Below are 21,324 nucleotides of genomic sequence, written 5' to 3'. Positions count from 1 at the left end.
AAAAAAAATCATATAAAACTCTCCTTTAAAACACAGCAATAGGTCAAGTTGTACTTTGTTAAATCTGGCCAGCATCCTGCCATTACAGAATAAGATGAATAAGCATACAGGACTTAACCAGGCAGAGGCTTTAAATCTGTTAATTCATCATGATGTGCCTAGCTTCTGCACATCCTCCTTTAGAACAGAATAGTTGGTCTGTTAGGTCTCTGAGGACTAGCTTTTTACTTGTGTGCTGGCAAGTGAACCCCATGCCTTCTTGTAAGTTAGTAATGGGGAGAGACAGAGGAAGAAGAGCCAGACATATCTCCATTAGCATTAGTCAACTTTGTAGCTGCTCATTAAGAAGCAAAAACTGACTGGTCAGAGCCTGAATAGGCAGAAGGACAAGGAGCTGTTGCTGAGCGGGTGATGGGTGACGTAGTTCTTTGGAGAAGAGGGGCTAGGGGCAGGGAGCTGATTTTGCTGGAGGTGTTTTTCATTAGTAAGTGTGGGAATGTCATCTTAATTCCATGTCTATTGGACTGGCCCAGTCTGCCTCCAGCTCACTCCTGCCTGCCTCTTCTCGCCTGCTCCCAGCTTGTCTGGATTCACAGCATCACAGCCCTTTTCCACTTGAATGCTGGCAGACCTCTGGGACAGTCTTCATCTGGTATGGTACAAAGGCAAGCTCACATCGCCAGTACAGCTGAGCTGCTCATTACTCTGTGCATTTGCTGCTCATTAGTCTGTGCATTTGTATGGTCTTCAGCAGTTACCTCACTGAAGAGCCCATGTTTAGTCTCCCTTGAAGAAGAACTATGAGGTAGTGCTAAAGCAAATAAAAAAGAGGGGTGCTTTGGTCACAGTATCAAGCCAACAGGATGGAACTGGGTTCTCGTGAAAGGGTCTGACTCCACCATCCCAGCACAGAGGCTTTGGTGATGCTCAGATGCAGTGCCATCACCCGAACAGTCTGGGGACTGCATCTTGCAACACTATCCATAGTCACCTGGACATTGCCGATTTACATGATAATGGAATAACGTTTGCCTCCTTATAGTATCGCAGGTTACCCTGAGAATTGTCTTTAGCTACTGGCAGCTGACAGCTACCTACCGGCTGTGATGAGCTTCCATGCTGCAGTGAGCTCCATCTTTGGTGATATTTTAGCTCCTGCATCAATTTTACAAGCAAGATCCCCAATAATTACGTAGGTGCTGTTTTTTTTTTTTTTTTTTCCTGAAAAACATGTGAAACATTAAGTACTTCAGAGGCTTTCAGTCCCTGCTTCCCTGCTGAGAAGGGATGCGTATTCTCTGCAGTTTTTTTCTGAAATTGGTGTAGAGTAGGAACATAGTTCTCGGTGCTGTATCATATAACATTTGGCTAATGCTCTGGGGCTATCTCTGGTAACTGCAACAGGAGTTACAGTGTCAGGGTAGGTCTATTATATTGTCTAATAAAATAACCAGTAGTCTGATGCAGACTACATGAATAACAGAGATTTGGAGCCTTTCACCTCATTTGTGGCATATATATTAAACACTGAGCTCTGTGCTTAACAGAGATTACACGGGGATTATGAAATGTAGAAACTGTAGTTGCAAAAAGCAGTTTTATTCAGCAGCAGATTACTGTCATTTTACTGCACACTTATGAAAAACGGGAGTTTCTGGTTAAAAGAATACAGAAAAACAGACGCCATTAACATGTAAATATCAGCCTATATAGAAATACAGCATTTCAGTTAAAAAATGTGAAAAAGCATTTATCAATGCATTTGAAATTAATATCATTTACATAGTATTACCAAGCTGTCTGCAGTGTCTTCAAAAATATCTAATTTAGAGAGGCCCCTGCACTTGGCAAGCTATCCAATGAAAAAGATAAATGAATCCAGATAATGGATAGCTGATGTACAAGTGTAGGAACAGTGCAAATGTGCTATTGCATCCATGATGGGAAGCTAAGCAAAAAGAAACAAGTTATTTAAGGCAGAGATGTATCATATATAACTTTTCTGAAGTGAACAAACAAAAGAACATAGCATATTCATAGACGCATATATGCCTGAGGACACTCATTTCACTTGTATCTTGGGAATTATGGCTTTACCTGTTCTGTTGATGCTGTTCTGCAAAATAAATCTGCTGCAGCCTATTGATTAGTTCATCCTGCACCAATCTGGGAGTAGTTAATTGTACATCTGCATAATTAAAATTTGATTATACAGATGGGTGTGAGCGATCCTGCCCCAAAACAGGCAACTGAAAAAACATTAGGATCCTCTGATTTATTTTAAAATGTGTGGAATTTTAGGGCAAACAAAACAAAATCCAAGCAGCAAAACAAAACACAAAAAAAAGGTATCAAAATGGAATGGGGAAAGGAAGCAAGAAGATAAATCTTCAGTGGAATATTGATTTTTATACACGAAGAAGAGATCACACAGGGTAGAGAATGTTTAACCAAGAAGAAGACAGCAGAAAAGAAACTCACTTCCACCAATCCCTTAAGGAAGCTGCGGTCACCTAAGCAGAACCATAAAAAGGACTAGAAATATCCTCCCTGATAAAAGGTATCCTGAGAGAAGGGCTGGGCAATATGTTTCATATTTTTGTGATAATTTACTTTGGGGTTGGGGGTGAAAATTTCATTGTTTTTAGGAATGTCCTTTTCCTCTGCTTGAGTATGTTTAAAAACAAATGAACACATGATTAAATGAGTTAGAATTTAATATACTCTGAAGATAAATCACCTCTGGACGTTTTTTGAGTGAGGAGAAAAAATTTCCATTTTAATCTTCTTAAATTTATTTCTATTTTTTACCGCCTTTTTCTGAGGCTGTTTACTCTGCACGTATTAGAGGGAAGGATAATGAAGCATTTTAAACAGGCAGGATCCATGCTTGTCTCCTTAGAAGGGAGCTTCTTTTTCTGGCTGATACTTTTTTTTGAATCCTGCTTTCCGACTAAGGTAGTGTTCACCAGCAGGAAGGAGTTACAGGATATCCAAATAACTCAGGAGCTATCTGTCAGGGCTGATCTTGAGGTAGAAACAGTAAGAGGCTTCAGAAAGAGGGAGGTGGTGGCAGCATTTATTTTTCTTCTCTGTAATTATCAATTCAGAATGACTGGGCCTGAGCCATTAATAAATATGAGTGGTTTATTGGGTGGTATAATCAAAAGCTATGCAAGAGAAGACAGAGGTATTTCAGAAGGACCAGCTTGTGCATCTCAAACAGGAGCTCCTAAACTCTGTGGCTCCACAACAGGACAGGGTGGCAGTCTGTGGTTGGCCTTTGATGCATAGCTAAATAGTCCTGAAAATAATTTAAAAAATGGTAGATGGGAGACAAGGCTCTTTCTGATACCTCTTGTACTCTTTCCACGCCTAAGGTGCCTGCCCACACAGGAAAGGTCTGGTTAGAGTAGGTATAACAGGAATCTGTTCTCAAAATATAAAGTGGCTATAGAATGGCAAACTGATTTGATACTGATGCTAAATTTCTAGTCAATCATAAGCAAGGTTTTACATGTATTCTCCACGCTATACAAGGCTGGCTGTTATTTTTTCTCTTTCTTGTCTCGTCTTGTTGTAGTATGAAATAGCTTCTCGTTACATAACTTGAGTGTCCTAACACTGCCACATTTATTGTTTGCTGCCATACATTCTGATTTTGACTAAGAAATTGGTAACTTAGCTTCAGTTTATATTACTGTCTTTGACCAATTTATAGACTTATACATGATACCATGGATTCACGAGTCAGCCTTTACTGTAAGAGTATAATGACTCAGTTTGGGCCTGGGAGTCAGAAAGCTAAATATAGGACATAGAATTAAAGCCTGGTACAGCTGGGGAAAAAAAAAGTCCATTTTGGGACTTATGAAATGTCAGTTTGGCGCAGAGGTGCCTGGAGTGCAGAAACACTTGTCCTGACCACTAATTTCACTCTCTTCTCATTTGAGAAGTAGCACTGTGGAGCTGGTGGGGACAGAAAAAAGCACAGGAAGGTAGGACAGAGAAAGGAAGAGATGGAAGAAATGGACACTGAAAAGGAACTGATTCTCAAGTCTCTTAGCAGGTTATTCCAGGCACTAGTGCAGGATGTGGGCTAGAAAATATCCAGTGCTGTGGGAAAGTGGTGCTGTAGTCCTGCAAATATCTGGGGTACTAGCCCTGAGCTATGCACCAGCTTTCCCTGGCTCATCTTAGTAGGAGAGCAGAGACCTCCCACTGTCCCCATATCTGTCTCTGTGGAGTTACTACCCACCAGCAGCTTTTAGTTTTGGAGTGCCTCTATAGTACTGATGTAAGGCAGCCTCCTCTGCATGATAAACATCTTCTCATCGTAAGAAGCACTGGGGCTGGGGGCAGCCTGTTTCACAGTGTTCAGGAGCATAGCTCACTGGGACCAACTGGTTGGTGGTACCTTGCCTTCCTCAAAAATGCTCCAACAAAGCTGTTGGAGGAGTTCAGCATGCTGGAGGGGAGCATCCTGAAGTGATGCTGTTCCATATAAAAAAAAGTCACAGCATGTCAAACTGCCCCCATTGCAAGACAGGGTCCCATGCTGAAACAATAAAATAGCATATGGTTCTAGCCATATGTATTCCATTTTTATGATCAGTTTGTGACCTCTTCACTATTTTTCATAGGTATTTGTAGATAAATTGTGGAAGTCTCAGCCCCATTAACTCAACTGAACTGTTGAATAAAAATGTTTCTGAAAATATTTTTCAAAATTGCAGCACTCTTTCAAACAGAAGAGTTAAAACATGAAATAGCTATTGTTTTCCTGCTATTGGCTATGTTTTTCAGCTTAGAACAGGCAGCTGGCAAGAGCAAGTCTTTCATGTGTGAAAGGGCAAGTCCCCCCCGCTCCATCTCTGTCAGTGACTGCCACTGGCTGCTAGTTGTGTAGCACCAACAGAGCCAGGACAAGGTATTACAGTGTCTGCTTCAACTAAGTCCTGCTGAAGACTGTTAGGGTGTGATATAGTCCAACTGCTGTGGGACAGGAAAGCCATTTCACTTCATCCTTTTAGGGTGGATGAAGGAATGGGGGCGGGTATGGCAACCCACACTTCTATTTTGTCTTGGTACTACGGTGCCTCTGGGAGAAAAGACATTTACTTCATTGGCCCCAACTCTGAAACAGCAGCAAGACTTTTTGCAAGGCCCCGTGACAGGGCTCAGAGGGGAAACAGCAGACAAAAAAGTCCTTTGGATTACATGTGGAAGTGCTGACACACTTCCAAAAAGATGCTACATACATGAGCAATCTAGGCTATTGATAACAACACTGACTAACAATTGGGTCTATATTCTGAATAATGACAACAGCTCCCTTTCAGAGTTTTATTTAAACTTCCTTTCTAGGTAAATAACTCCTTCTCCTGATCAAAGTTTCTGGAATATTAGCAGATGTACAATGAGAGACATAGTTCACTTACACTTGAACTGGAGACATGGCATACTCTTACTAGGAAATTATCATCTTGTTGAGTGTGTACAAACTCAGCATACTCTGTGCAAATTCTTTATTGAAACAATGATCAATTTACAAGCTGGATCACATTTCATTTTGCCACTTCAGCATGAACTGGTCTCTTTGTGGTTTACGGCTGTGAACTATAAAAGCATAACAGTTATTTAAATCAAAATACAGTAATTGCTTCTCAAAAGAACACATTCATATTTGTCTTACATTTCTTGTAAAATCAAAAAGGACTTCATAATAAAGGAAATATAAGTTAAGATACTTTAGTGCAAGCATTTCCTTTGCATCTAAGAAGCTTTCAGTTGTCCCACTAAGTATGGCATTCTTAAGAGGCCAACTCTTAAAATAGCATGCTGCCAAGATATTCCATGAGAACTTTTAAAATTTGACACTGTTAACACTTTCCAGAATTAGTTGATCTGAACCAAATTGAACATCAGAAAGCCCTGGTTATAAGTTACAGTACTTTTGTCAAAGGATAACTGCAAATCAAGGAACTGACATAGTATGTACATTAGAATAAAACAGGCACTGATTTTAAAAAAATCAACATCTGCCTGTATATGCCATTCTGCAAGTCTTATGATTATACAGTAATTTTTGAGCACAGGAGTGAACTGCTGTGCCTTTCCTAATACCAATAAACCTGAATCAAAATGCTGATCTATGGGTGCTTCTAAAGTTTTTTAAATGACAATCTCAAAATATGACTGAAGGGTAGGTTTCATCACAAGCATATTCAAATCAGAGAGCAAAAAAGGATCATCAGTAAACCAATGCTACTCAGAAAGAAAATGTTGAGTAAGTAGATAGTGAGTACTATGTTCAAGTGGTCTGATTAATATGCTCTTACATTTAGTGAAAAAAGAACAGTAAGTGTGAAATTCAAATCCAACAGTGATTTCTTGTGCTGCAGAAATCTAGTCATGTTTCATGAAGTTTTGGCAAAAATATTTTAAAATCATGTAAATATATCCTGCAAATCTCTCTTCCTTTCTAAGCCTGGCTTGGTGTTTCTTATGCTTTTAGATCACAAATACAGTTGGACTTGATTTTCTAGACTCTGAGTGTTTTAAGAACTATTAGTGTTTGGTGATATAATAAATAGAACAATGTAACAAAAGATGTGCATAGTCCAATGAAGGGAGCAAATCACTCTAATGTCCCTGAAGTGCTTAAGGTGCATGAAAATACACAACAGTGCAAATGTTAATGTTTTCTTAGAGCCATCATTAATTTTAAACTTGTTGATTATGTTCTCGCACCATAAAATAGCCATTCCCTAAGAAATACTTACAAACAGAATTGTTTACTTTATAACAGCACAGCCAGAAAGTTTGGAACAGGAAAGAAGGGTTTGGGTCTTGCTTCCCATCTATCTCCCACAAAGGAAGTGCCTCAAAGCACATAAAAAGCTTTAGGCTTACAGGTGTTATATAATGGATGCATAAAGATACTGAGCAGCATACATGAAAACAGAAAAAAAATCCATAAATCAGAACCATTACAATCTGTATTTTCTTCAGATACAGTGCTGTTTTGCTTTTATTCTGATAATACCACAAAGCTAAATGTCCAAAGAATGTATAGCAGACTGGCTGGACCAGTCCTACCTGTGAACTCTCAGCTCTGAGTCCAGCTCCAGCAAAGTCGAAGTTCCCTTTGACCTTGCAACAGCAGGAATTCAGCACTACACCTATTAACATGCATCTAATCCAAATAACTGTCGCTCATACGTGGTTTGCAATGTACGTTTGTGTGTACTTCAAATACATGCTCTTTGTGGGCAACCTTTGGAAAAAAAACATAATCTGTATCTTCAAGGAAGTTTACACAGAGATACTGAAGAAAACCATGGGGATTATTTGCTCTCAAATGTTTCTCAATAAATAAATAATAAACAGGCTGGAGGCCATTCTGAGGGCAGCAGTCAGGATCAGAACTGCCTGGTACCAATCACCACATGAATACATGAAGGGGTCTGGTCTCGTCTCTAAAAAGTTCGTAATTAAAAAACAATTAAAATTAAAATACTGTAGTTTAATAAATAAATTTGAAACTTTTTTTTTTTAAAGTGTAATTTAGAAGTTATTTTTATGCTTTCAAGGAGAACATCCTTGCTCATCTGTGTAATCTTAGCTGGGCACCAGGCAGGTAACTTTAGAATGCATGAGCATTGTTTGTAAATGCTGGACAGGCAGAAAAATCAAGATCCCCCTCTTTTCAGGAGGTTAAGGTGAATTAAAAGAATTTAGTGCAAGTTCCTGCTTTTGTTTCTGCCCTTGTCCTTTTTCACACCAGAAGCAAATTAAGTAACTTGAAAAACTGATGTGAAGACTAAACAGAAATGTACTTAGGACTCAGACAGGAAGTTAACAGTTTACATCAGTAGTATTTTCAATCGCACTGGTCAGAAGTGAGGTTCTTTATGGTATTCTCTTAATCTACCCTGTGTTCTAGATTTATATTGCTTTGCTGGAACTAAAATATTTCCAGCCACATTCCTAAAGGGACTTTGCCCTTGCATGTTTCCTTTTGAGCATGTGCAAATGCATTTTATATAGATGCCTGCCACTGTGGTGAACACAAACAAATATTAGGCAACTAAATGCTGTCATTTTCACAAGTTGGTCGTAAAATCTGAAGTCCATTATTAAACATGTATTTTTTTTAATAACCATAGAAAGGATATGGAGCCTTCTCTGCATCACCTACATAAGTCATGGGTTGTTCCTGTATTACACTGCTAGGGAAGCTCTCTGCACTTTAACATGAGGAAGTTGACATAAGATCTCAGTTCATTATCAAGGGTTTTTTTAGATAGCTGCAACATTGACTTTGTTTGGTCTCAATTACCTGTGCAGTTAATATACCTGATTGCCTCCAATGGGCACCTTATGTAGATGTGGCTACGTCAATAAAATGTCCAGAGAGCCATCCACACATCGTCTCCCCATAGACCTAAGTGACTTCTTTTTCTGCAATATACCTGATTCCAGATTTATTTTGAGTATCTATACTTACATTCCTTCTTAAAAACTGCAAGGTGATAGGTTGTTCATTAGTTCCAAATTAAATGTGTGTCAGGTAACTAAGTAATATGCTATTAATCCTACACAAATTCCTCCTTGTAAGTGCTTTCTTTCCAGACTCACTCCAGAGAAGGTCCTTTTTATTGTCTGTCTGCAATAGAAATTATCACTTCCCTTCCACCCCTGGCATTTCCTGGCATAAATGTTGATCCTTTTTAATGCCACAATCGCTGTGATCATTAAAGCTTTACTGGGGTAGAGTCACATGTACTCAAGCAGTGAACTTCCTACATAGGTAGGAGGTTCTTAAAATACCAAAGCAATTATAACACAGTAAATAGTTTGTGTGATCGTCATTGTAATTTCACAGGACACTTGATTATAATTTTTTTTTTTTTTTTTTTTTAGTTTGGATGAAACACTCTCAACCTTATGCTTATAGATGAATTTAGGATTAATCTTCAGAATATGAATCTGCACAAAATTGAGAATCCCAATAAAAGGCTCTTCTGCCGTTTCAGCCTTGTCATCAGCTGATTACAGGTGTTTGCAGGACTGTTAAGGAACCTGCATATCTTCTGGTAAGGTAGTGCATACTTACTCCTACCAAATTACTACAAAACAAGACATCTTGCATATTTGCTGCTGTTTTCCATATAAACTTCTGGCAAAGTAAAAAATGGTCAAATATATGCAAGAAAACCCTGCAGGGCTGTTGGACTGGAACCTTCTGTAAGAAGTTTATGGGCTTTCCCATCTGCAAAATACACCTCAAAGTTGTTTCTTGATGTGAAAAAAACAATTACTGGCATCTTCATTCCATGGAAAAGGGAAAGCTATTTCCCATGTGCCTAAGCAGTGTGGTCTCAAATGAAATGGAAACATTTTAACTTTCTTTAATAGCCCTCTAAATCACAATGCAGCTGAGCAAACAGGCTTTGTAAATGGGATCTATTAGGATTTTATTTGGCTACTGGAGTGCTGCCTCTTGGGCAATATTTCAAATTCACAAGATAATATTTGCAAAAATGCAATAGATGGAAATAACGAGGGTGAAGGAGGAAAATGAAAACCAGTTTTATGTTTAGTAAGTTCAAGTGTCCTACATCAAAGACTACCAATGACTTCCAGGAGGCCACTACAGGTGGCTCCAACCTAGAAATTGCTGAGGTAAATGTTTCTTGGAAATACTCCTAATCGAAAAGAGCAATTAATATTAATGTAATAGCAATTACTCTGCCATACATCATGGTAAACTAAAGTCAAACTGAGAAGAAAGTGCCAAATAATCCACATACATGCTTTTGCTATGATAGTCTCCAGGTAAGGCTTAGCGGCAAGTACAATATGTATATTTAAAAGAGCTCCACCTGATTTTCCTGCTATGCATAGATTCAGGAGTAACTATCATACATGGCTTTCATATATAATGCATGTATTTTTGTCATTTGCCAATGCTGTGTCATCAGAACTGAGTTCAGCAGAAGGCTCAGGAGGGGGCTCTGCAGGAAGTGCTGGTGTTTGAGGAGTGTCTTCTTCCTTGGTGTCCAACTGCATGCTTTCTTGTGACTGACCGTCCATGCAGTCCTTTTTGGACAATGGGTGAACTGACACTTTTATTGCAATCTGTTGAGGTGGCTCGTGCAGTGACGATGCGTCAGAGTCAGCTGTGGGAGAGTCACTACGCTTCAAAGCATTTGGAATCATATACAGCTCATCTGTATCAGTGGTTTCCTGGCCTTCTGCTGTCTGCCGTACGAAATTCTGTCCTTGCTCCTCCAGACCAACAACCTCCATAATTTCTTCCATTATAGTCCTGCAGTTCATGATGAGAGGTGGCAAAGGTACACTCCGAGCAAGCTCTTCAATATAGCGAGCAAATTCCATGGTCTTGAACTGGGTTACTTTGGCAAGCTCGAGCGTTTTGGCTGAAGTGATAATTGGGATACGCTTTGCAATCTCAAAGGCTTTCTGGAGTTTCTCTGCCCCTTCTGTTCTGAAGAATTCATTGATTGCTTTCTCTGTTTTCTTCAGATGACTGCTCATCATACATAACCGAGTAATGTTCAGTATCATAACAATGGTAAAAGCTACAAGGCAGACAATCATGTAATAGATTCCCATATCACCAGAGGTAAAAACAACCCTCAGCGTCACAGTATTGTTAACACTGCCATATGTATTAGATGCGACACATGTGTATTTACCTCTGTCTTCAAAAGACACGCTGGTAATGTTCAGTAGCCCATTGTCAAGAAACCACCATTTTCCTGCTGGAGAGGAGACAGAGTAACTTAGTTAGAAGTATTTTGTTCACATGATCAGCATAGTCTTAAAAATCAGCTTTGTCAAACTGGCTTCAGATTTTGGAAGAAGGAAATAATGTTCAGAAGAAGACAAAGAATTTACCATCACAAAGGCCCGTCTGTCCCCAAGATCCTAGCTGTGTTACTATCAAATCCCTGACATCAACTGTGAATAATCAGATCATGCCCTAAAAGAGTCTCATAAAAAAATGTTAATATGCATGACATCTATCACAATCTTATGGTCAGCTGAGTTACAAAGGTAGGACTACTTACTCCAGAAAGCCTCCCAAACACGTGCCACACTTTCTCAAAGAACAGTAACAATGGGATTGTGAGGCAGAAAAACCTACTAAGCCCTCCCTAGTTTTGTTCCCTGACAATGCATTTTCTTACAGTTGGGTTATTTTTGGTGTTTTGTTACAGTATCTCATATAATTCTGTTAATGTAAACTTTAAAACCCCCCAAATTTCGGACATCATATATTAAACTGCCTGGCCTCTGAGGTGTTCAGAATCTAATTTTGAAGTATGATTTTTAAAAAAGGGAGATAGGACAGGAGGAGTAAAATGGATGGGAAAGAGAAGAGCCATGACCAAGTAAGAGAACATCTTTTTTGCCAGTATGAACTCCTACGCACCATGATGGAACTTCTTTTACTTTTAAAAGTCATTTCTATCAGTCTAATATAATTAACATCTTTGGTCACTACATGTAATTGTACATGTACATTTCATACCCTTTGAACCTGGCACAGCAGAGCAATTTAGCTATTAAACTGAGTTTGAAACAACATGTTAAAATCCAGCGCTCCTATCACTGCTAAAGTGATTCAAGATTCAGCTGGTTACTGTGTTTGCCATTATACATTGGTAACGAATTAGATTTTTAGTTCCCCAAGTGAGCTTCGTTTTTATTCAAATATCGCTACTATTTAAGAACTGAGGATGTGTATTTTTTGCTTTATTCAGTGATATGACTTATTAAATTGCAACTTTGTTATAAAAACCATGATTCGACTCCAATAGGAAAGCCTGGTGTCAATCCTTTCCTTCATGTAAACCCACCCCTGGAAGTGTTGACATGGTGGAGGGAACAGACAGAAACTGTAGGAGTGCCTCTGTGCCTTCTGAACACTTCATACAGGGAGATGTCATACAGAAGATTTTCTTTTAAAACAATGACATAGGCTGATGTAAGCCAACAAGATCATCTAATACATACTGCTGCTCAGAGGCAGACTCAACTGTTTTCAATCAATGTAACACAATCCCAAGCCATTTCTGACAGGTATCTGCTGAAGGCAGTAATGGAATTTCAATAACCTTCCACAGGAAGGAATTTCAGGTGTTCACCTATCTTTACTATCAGAATATTGTTTTTCCTTAAACCTAACCTAACCAGCTGCAATTTAAGTCTATTAAGGTAGCTGAGCAAAGACACAGAATCTGTAATTAGAGGACTAACCCAGCGCAAAACCCCCATGCAATGCATGTAAATCACAAGGCAAGGATTGCAGTCCTGCCACAGGTTGATGTGTACCTTGCTTCTACATTTATTTTATCTTTTTCACGGAAGTTCTTTCATTGTTAAAAAGATTGTTCTATTTTTTTACTTTATTTCTTTCAAGGAAGGATCTGTGGACAATTCTGAAACTCATTAGGCAAAAAAAGCCTTTAATTCAGAGTAGTTATGGGCTTTTACCATTTTGAAAGTTTTTCTAATTAAACATGGCTTATCCAAATTGTTTTTTTACATTATCTCCAGTAGAAGCCTATGTAGAAAGTATTCCCACAAGACCCCTGCCTCAGTTCCTGTACGGACAGTTCTTAATTACATCTTTTTATCCTCTTACTTAGAATTTTTAACTTAGCTGAAACACTATTTTTTGCCCTAGCTTAATTCTTGAAAACAGCTGAATCGCTTTGCCTGAAATTAAAAAATACAGAATAAATAAAAAGCTCAGTCTAAAGCAGACCTTCCCGTTAAAAAAATCACCTCAATCTGCTAAAGTTAGGCAAATTCAGAGGAAAACTCTCTTACGGAGGAAATGTCAGCATCTGTAACAGATGACACTTCTTTCTCCACCTCTAGAATAAGAAAAAATACAGAGTATTGGCTGCTCCATATTTCTTTGAATTGCAATGTTGGCAAAGTAGGTCTTTATTAATTGTAACATGACAAGTCGCCTTGCTGATGTGTCCTGGCTCCAGCTATTATAAATGACATAATGGCATTGAACTGTGACTCAATGACGGGGGCTGTGCCAGTGGATTCTGGCAGATAGTATAAGCCTAATGAGAAAACAATGATAAGAAAAGGTATCATTGCTAGGTTTTGATTAACAATTCAATGCCATAATCAACATAACTGTATACATACTAAAGAAAGGTCTTGTGCTACGAAACATTTCTTACAGGAAGACAGTCAGTTTCTTAAAGGAGGAAGTGCACTGTGGAAAGTCTAAGTTAAAGTGATGTTGTCTTAATACTACATCTGCAGTTTTTACTGGTTTGGTCAAAGTTTTTGCTCATCTACCTAAATATTTATGTTAGTGGCTACCTCTCTCAGTTGACTATACAAAGACCTAAAGTTAGATGCCTAACTAAAGGGGAAAATTTCTGTTAGTGAGCCTTAGTAAAACACTCTAGCGCACTAATCACAGTATGTTGTCATGACCGCACAAATTATATCTGAAAGTCTGCTAACTAGCTCAAGTAGTTCCTTTCTCTAGCTTTACTCAGAAAATGATAAAATACTGTAATGTAAAATATAACCAGTTATGCAGTAAGCTTTTACAGATACACTATGCTGTTGCACATCCAGCTGGGTCAATCATTACTCCCATCATAGCAGAGTTCTCCCTCTGGTCAGCTATTAGTTAGCAAGCTATCTTGCATTTAGCATGAATAACTAAGACTTTATTTCATCATGCTGTGAACAAAGCAGTCAGTATGGAAGGATTACATGAGCAAACCACCCTTCATCCCCTCTGAAATGTTCCCTAGAAGTATAACTAGGATTATCACGCAACCCTTCCGTTTAAGGAAAACAAGCTCATGTGTAATTAAGGTCTCTGGCAAATGCAACTGAAGAGTCTTAACTAAAGCCAGGAAGGCTCAAACTTGGCTTGTCCTTCTGACTGCTGCCCTATATAGGTTTTTCTGTTGGTCATTCAGGGCATCTCCTGTTTCTCACACTCCCATGGCACTATGCATAAAGGCAGCAGATATATGAGGGAGTTAGTTGTGTTGAATTCATGCTAACAAACTATTCGCATATGTCAAGAGAATCCTTCCTTGAGTTGGAAAATAGCTTTTTAGTCTTTTTTGGTGCCAGAGGACAGAATGGGAAATAGGATCAAACCCAGTCTTCCAATGAAAAGAAGCCTGTCTACACCTTCTGTTAAGTGCTTCAGCTTGCTATGTGTTGCTATAAATAACACATTAAAAAAATGTTACTGTTTTCTTCCAAGGTGCATACAACGAATTTATGACTGCCACCGGGTTTTCATATATTTTCACACAGGAAAATACCACCGTCAGGCCATTAAATTCAGGTTATTAGTCAACCTGCTGAAATCAGAAGTGTCTCTGGACAGGTTACATCACTGAGAATACTAACATCTTACCTTTATTCTCCTCCTCTCGGAGAAGGTGGCCGTTGGAATTGTACCATCTGTAATATGGACTAGGACTACCTTGGACATTGCAGTCGATCAAGGCACTACTCCCCTCCTTGACTATAACATGGTCGATGCGGGAGATCACCACAGGCACAGATCCCATGTTCATGTCAGTGTGGTTGAAAGTGCTGTTAGTCACATCCTTAGCAGTTGTCAAAGCTGCTAATAAGATGACAAGGCGTGTGGTAGGCAGAAAATACAAAAAGTGGTGGCTGTTCAGTATGTTCATTTTCCTTCAGTAGTATACGCAACTGGTTGGGAACTGGGATCGGTTCTGTTGAACACAGGCCCTTGAGGTGAGGAAGTCACAGGAGAGTTCTACTTTGATCTGTGCAATTTTATGTTTAAAATATCCTATAAAATAAATAAATAAGTACAATGAGATGGCATGTATAAACAATCCATTAGATGTGCTCTTTTAAAATAGTGACACATCCATTAATGCATTTCACAATCATCAGCTCAGTGACTTGTCTAAATGCTAATGTTATCACAGTCCTTATTCTTACTGGAAAAAGATGCATACATTTTCCTGACAATAGTGTTGTTCGGAGTGGCAGGCGTGGGAGAAGGCTTTTATCACCTAGACACTTAGCAGCAATTTAGCTACAGCAGCAGCTACAGTTTTACGCCAAAAGTTCTACGGATTTTTCTTTTTTTTTCACATTTGCAAAATCAACAGGAAAAACAAAGGTACAGCATGTTAAAGCTGTCACTACCAGTTCAGTGCTGCAACTCTGTCACGTGCATGGTCTTAGGTGAATTGTGGAACATGGTGTAAGAAAGAACTGCTCCAGGAAAGGTTTTTGGAGCTGATGTTGAATCCTTAATATACACAATTTTGTCCAAATGCAATAGCACATACAGCAAAACATCTCAGACCATTCACTTTTCTTAAGCTACTGCATTTTTTAAGTTTTCTGAGGTAAAACATAGCATGGAAGAATATTCTTAAAAGTACTTGATAAAGTAATTTCAATGTCATTTTTAGAGCAGATTTAGAAAGAAAAATACTCGCTAGTGACATAATTATGGGCAAGGTTTCTCTGAGATACAATGGAGTTGGGACTTTTCCATTCCTTATGTGGCATTAAGCATTTTGCCTGTATACTTTTTGCACACTCTCACTACGTTTTCCCTCAACTAATCATCTACAATGAGCCTTTTCTTAAACAGTGATTTCAGTTTGTAGACAGAGGAGGGGGGGGTTTACAAATGTGCTCTCTATTGGCCTCATTATGCTCCCAGTGAACACAACTGGCATTCAGTACTGACTGAGGGCACAATGTTGGTCTCAAAATGAGCACCTTTGAAAATTTCACTCAGCGAGTAAGGGCCACAAATGATGTTAAAATCACATCAGAGTACCTAACTACAGTGGTTTTACTCATGTGTTTTTGAGGTAAATAATTGAAACTTAGTGAAACTTATTAGCTAGAAGAACCTGGAATTCAAATACAGGTAACAATCTAACAGACTTTCCCCAAATGAACATTTCACTTGCAAAACTGTTTACATTTTATTAAAGATCTGGTTGACACCACGGTAACTCATCTACCTTAGCATGGAAAATGACTGCTGACAAGGTTAGGTCAGTTCCATACATAAAGGAAACACTAAAACAAAACCAACCAACCAACCAATCCCCTTCCCTCTTTTCTTTATTGAAAAAGTCTTTCACTAGTAATATTTGACTTAGGTTGTTTTCTTCTCCATTCCCTGTTCTCTGTAAAGCAATGAACTTGATTTCATACAAATAGATACAACTGTTATTAAAAGAGCAAAATAGTTTCCTCCATTTTGCAGGATGAATCATTACTTGAAATGACAAACTATGGTACCTTAGATAAGTTGCATGTATGGTGTGGATGCCTGTCACAACTCCAAGCCTGCCCTCATTTTTTCTCTGTTTTTCTAATTATTGCATGTGGAAATATTTGTCTTGAAGAGCCAGGATAATTTTAAACTTTAAATTAATATGCAAATTTCATTTGTCATATAAAGCTATATAAACAATGACTTCAGAAATCCATTTCCAATTATGCAAAGTGTGTACAGCCTGCGCTTTTGAAGTTCTGTATAGGTACAGCCTGCCTGAATTTGCACTCTGGAAAAAATCCTTCAATTCTGCCTATTCACTTCAGTAACTATTTACATCTCATTTCTACTACTCCATTAACCTTGGAGACAGCCATTCTTTATGGTTACACATATTCATCCTATAAAATGTTTCTGTACAGTGTTATAGATCTGCACTGCACCATACAGAAAAGCCAAAAGACACGTCACACTTCCTGGCAAGGGAGCAGGAACAAAGACTGGCTGGATTAAGACAATGGGAAGGGCAAAAGAACAACATAAATTGATTAAGCTTTGTGTTGCTAATTACTGGCCGTGGCTTGTTATTATTGTATTTGAGCTTACCATATTTTTTGATGCAGAAAGATCAGTAGCAATCAGAAAAGGTGTTTAGCGTGGAAAGTAATTTGCATTCCAGAAGGAAATGAAATAGCATCACCCCAATGGGTGAACAGAAAACCTGTAAGGAAGGACCTGCAGTGTATTGGGAAGCTCAAGGCAGTTGGTGGCCACTGAATCCCTACAGCACAGGGATGTTGTGGATGGATGTTTGGAAAGCGTGTGATGGCAGTAACAATGTAAGGTGCGTCTATTCTGTATGTTTACCTGTGTTTAACGCAGAGCGTATGAAAGTAAAAAACGTACCTTTGTGTAGTGATAACAAATGTGACTGGTTCTTAACATGTCAAAGGGCCAATTACTTGTCTGAAAATAACAGCAACTCCCTCACTCTGGCACAGAATTAAATCATAAATAACTGCAGTAAATTTTAAGAAATAGAGCCAAATAATTTACGTCTACTGTGGGAGATTCATACCTATTCATGTCATTCCTGGGAATGTACTTTCCCATGTATGTTCCTGGAATGATGAATATTAAGAAAACACTACATACCTCTGCAGATGCATTTCTGTTTGAAATAAATACAGTTTGATGGCAAGTATGAGGAATAACCAGGCAGTAGGTTTAAAGCAGAATGTTTGGAAATGGTGGCTGCTGCTTTCACATGCCATCCAGGAAAATACTCTTGATGGACACTTGAGTATGTTCAAGGTGTCAGGGAGAGATGTCTCTGAAGAATGGTGTTTTAAGATGTAAGTTTAGACAAATGTTCCCAGGGCAACGAGGAAGTGATAGGGAATCTTTTCTTTGGTATGCACCTTCTGCGCTATTAGTGGGGAACAAAAAAATGGAAGAAACCAAAGGTTTTCTCAGCCTCACCTAACACAAGAAAGTTAAAAGGTGGCCATTCAGGGACCTACATGTCCAGGATCCTCTGCTAACCTGTTGGGCAGGACCAAAAATGCTAGAGTCAGGTTAGGAAAGCAGGAAGAAGCAGAGAGAGAGAACTGAAAGTGTAGAAAACGTGCTCACACCACTCTGGTGCAAAGGGAGATTTCCTGAGAGTTTCTGTCCTACTGCTTTGCCATAGGCACAATAGCAGCCTGAGAATATCAGGGAAAACAAACCTGGGATCCAGCTGCTTTGTTAAACACAAGTGATGTAATGTGTTATGATTCAATCACACAACTAATGGGGAGAAGGCTAAAGAGACTAAAAAAGGACTGCTAGTGATGTCTGTCCACTTCTGGCAAAGAAGCAAGAGAATCCAGAATATTGGAGAAGTGGGTACAGTGCTGTCACCCTGGATCTTGGCCATGAGAGGCGGTAATTAGCTGTGGCCCATGATAAACCTGATGAAGGCAGCCAAAACTGTAACCTTTTAATCTGACCCGAAGTCAGACAAAGCTGGATTGACTAGACTAAAACAAAGATTCCTGTAGTAACTCCTCACAACTGAGAGTAACACAGGACACTAATATAGGAGGACATCTGCAATTTTGAGTATCGCTCTGTAGGAACAGACTGAGTCTCTGGGAGCATTTTTTGCCACAAAAGGGTCCCTATAAACAAAAAGTTAAATTTCTGGTCATGGGAAGAATGTAAGCGTTCCTTTCTCCCATCCCCAAAGCACGAGCTACCTGTAAAAGACTTATAAAAAGTAAAAGTTTATAATATATTTAATGTGGTTACATACACTTTTTTCCTTTTTTTTTTTTTTTTTTTTAAATTTTAAAACTGTGGTGCATGAAAAGGAAAAAGAACACCCCCGGCTATTCTGAGCTAACTTTTCCACTCAAAGTTGTAGTCAGGGACAGGCTTACCTCCCAAGATGGAATCAGATGAACCCCCAAACTCTCCTCCAGCATCTAGAACATATATATAGATAACTTGCCCTGCTGTATTGTATCTGTAGCAACATTTACCACTGAAAGATGGTTGCCAGTGGTCCTTATATTAAATAGTTTTGGTTTTTTCTTCCCCAACCCAAATGGTATAAATTGAAAATCTGAAAGTAACAGATATACTGCTCACGGGATTAACTTTCAAGGAAAATTGCACGAGACTTGAGCCACATGAGGGAACTACGACAGGCTTTTCTTCTAAGTGACACGATAGTCAGATCTAGCATGCTCTCTATGCATTTCTGTACAGAGAAGTTCCCTGGAATGTGCTCCAGAACAAGCACAGCTGCAGGGTGGTGGTATTAATCCTAACTATGTGAAACAGGGACAAAAACTGAGGTTAAATCTTCCTTGTCCTAAATCAAGCATCAGTCTGAACAGAAGACACTTACAGCTCGGACTGGCTGGGAACATTAATCACTCAGAGACATGCTCTGATTGACCATTTATTTTTCATGTCATAGATGAGTTTGCTTCCCAGTATTACTGCCACCAAAGAAAATGACTGTGGGTGAGGGGCCATGTTTATAAGTACTGCATTTGTGCAGAACAGCATGATGACAGAGCACAAAAGAACAGAAAAGGAGGGCAGTGATGCATACCTTTTCCTGGCTCGCTCACTTCTGTAAGACTGGCCTGTTCTTGTTCTTGCAATAATGTGTAATCCTATTAACTGTGAGGTTATTCAATTCAGAAGTGAAGCACAAGAAACCAGCTTATTGTATAATGCATAAATTATGTTCCTATAGCTTTAACATCCCACTGCTATCTTGCTTAGCTTGTAAGTGATCAAGAAAATGAAATGATTTTAATTCTAGTTCTCATTTGTCTATAAATAAGGATGATGCTACAAAACAAAATTAAAGCTAATTCTTTATTATTTAAAAACTACTTACTACCTTTCCTAGTTTCCATGGGCAATGCCTTTACAGAGCGGGCAAAACTGAAAGTTAACAGGTTTTACTGGAACACGAATGCAAATGAAGGGACTTAGGCCACATGGAAGGCAAGAAGCTCACTGACAGTTCAGGGCTTAAGAGTGAGAACCACCTACTGAAAAGGTTAAGCTATGACGAGAAATGTCACTCATTCACAACTAGCAGAAACTTTCTGACTTATTTTTCTAGGCATTTGCGAGTGAACAAAATATTGAGGCTTGGTTCCAAAAGAGCTGCTCTGTTCATTCTCCTTGGGGGGACTTCAGTCCTTCATAACTTCATGGTTTTCTGCTTCCCTCGCTATGTTGAATAGGTTGCACACTGGTGATGTTTGTAAGATGAAGAGCTTCCTTCTGCACATCTAGACTGGGGCTTCCCGACTGGGCAGCAGCTCCCAACTATGTGCACTTCAGTCTCTTCAGCTGCTTTCAGCTGCCTGGGAATCCTTTAGAAACTCCTCATCAGGGCTGTGTGATACTGCCCCGGCCATGCCACGTGTGCTCAGCCACTTGGTGTCACACTTACTGCCTTCAGCCACCTGATGGGACAGCATAGAGAAGACAGACCCAGGCTCCTCTCAGAGGTGTGCAGTGAAAGGACAAGAGACAAGAAACACAACCTGCAACAACAGAAATTATGACTATTTATGAATAAATATTTAAGCAGGAGGTCAGTCAAGCCCTTTAACAGGTTGCCCAGAGGGGCTGTAGAATCTCCATCCTTTGAGATGTTCAAAACTTGACTAGACACAGTCTGAGCAAACTGGTCTACACTGGCCCTGCTTTGAGCAGGGTGTTGGATCAGATGGCCTCCAGAGCTCCCTCCCAACCTAAAGAAACGCTTATACTCAAGAAACACAAATACAATAATTGCCTTGGAGAAGTCAATGTGAAAAAAATATGGCTAATCTTAAAAATTTCTATATGGGATGCTGGGAAATTGCCTTCATGATCCCCTTCATAATCCTTTTATTTTTGAGTAGCAGTATTTTACAATGATGAGACAGGCTGAGAGTGTTGACTACAGTCCCCCCCAAAATTGTTTGGCCTTCTCCATTATACTTGTATGATAAGTAAGTACAATGATAAGTCCTCTTTATCATATATAGAGGACTTATTTTCAGCCTAGGTAACTAATGAAATATCACTTATGTGGGGTGTCTGCAATAGTGAATGTTGGGGTTTTTCCCACATGTAGATAGTCAGACTCTAAAATTCATGGGTTATTATCTGCTGATAGATCTCGCTTCTTGATGCTAGAGAATTGTCAGTTGTGGTGAATCAAATCTTGAAATAGAATAAAGCAGAAATAAGTCAGACTCAAAGACAGACTAAGATAACCTTTTCAGACTTACTTCAGAGGGTAGATGAGTAAGAAGAGATGTTATTAAAAATATACACAATATTGAATAGTGTAAAGAAGACAGCTGAGGCATATGTATTTACTGCTTCTCATAACACTAAAACAAGACAAATTTCAGTGAAACTGAGGTGGAATATGGGGCAGTAGGAGGAAAGAGAAGGAAGTTTTTTGATTAACAACGGCTAGA

At 39.0% G+C, this 21,324-nt stretch overlaps 1 protein-coding gene across 13 annotated transcripts in view; it reads right to left on the bottom strand.

Annotated features, from left to right (window-relative positions):
• Positions 1-1,583: 1,583 nt before the first annotated feature.
• MFAP3L (microfibril associated protein 3 like) overlaps positions 1,584-21,324 on the bottom strand; it is a 43,455-nt gene continuing 23,714 nt past the window's right edge. For 9 of the 13 annotated variants that reach the window (XM_041118866.1, XM_030020647.2, XM_030020260.2 and 6 more), the window contains 2 exons: positions 14,459-14,866; positions 1,584-10,793 (listed from right to left, as the gene is read on the bottom strand). In XM_041118866.1, the coding sequence (XP_040974800.1) occupies positions 9,928-10,793; positions 14,459-14,741 (1,149 nt within the window). In that variant the 5' untranslated portion in view covers positions 14,742-14,866 and the 3' untranslated portion in view covers positions 1,584-9,927. Of the gene's footprint in view, positions 10,794-14,458; positions 14,867-18,756; positions 18,778-19,439; positions 20,395-21,324 lie in introns of those variants that run through there. The other 4 variants (XM_041118897.1, XM_041118917.1, XM_030020346.2 and 1 more) reach the window with 4 other exon arrangements.

The sequence above is a fragment of the Aquila chrysaetos genome, chromosome 1 (genome assembly GCF_900496995.4).
Source record: "Aquila chrysaetos chrysaetos chromosome 1, bAquChr1.4, whole genome shotgun sequence".
NCBI classification, from domain to species: domain Eukaryota; kingdom Metazoa; phylum Chordata; class Aves; order Accipitriformes; family Accipitridae; genus Aquila; species Aquila chrysaetos.
This window is presented reverse-complemented; position numbering and strand designations above follow the sequence as displayed.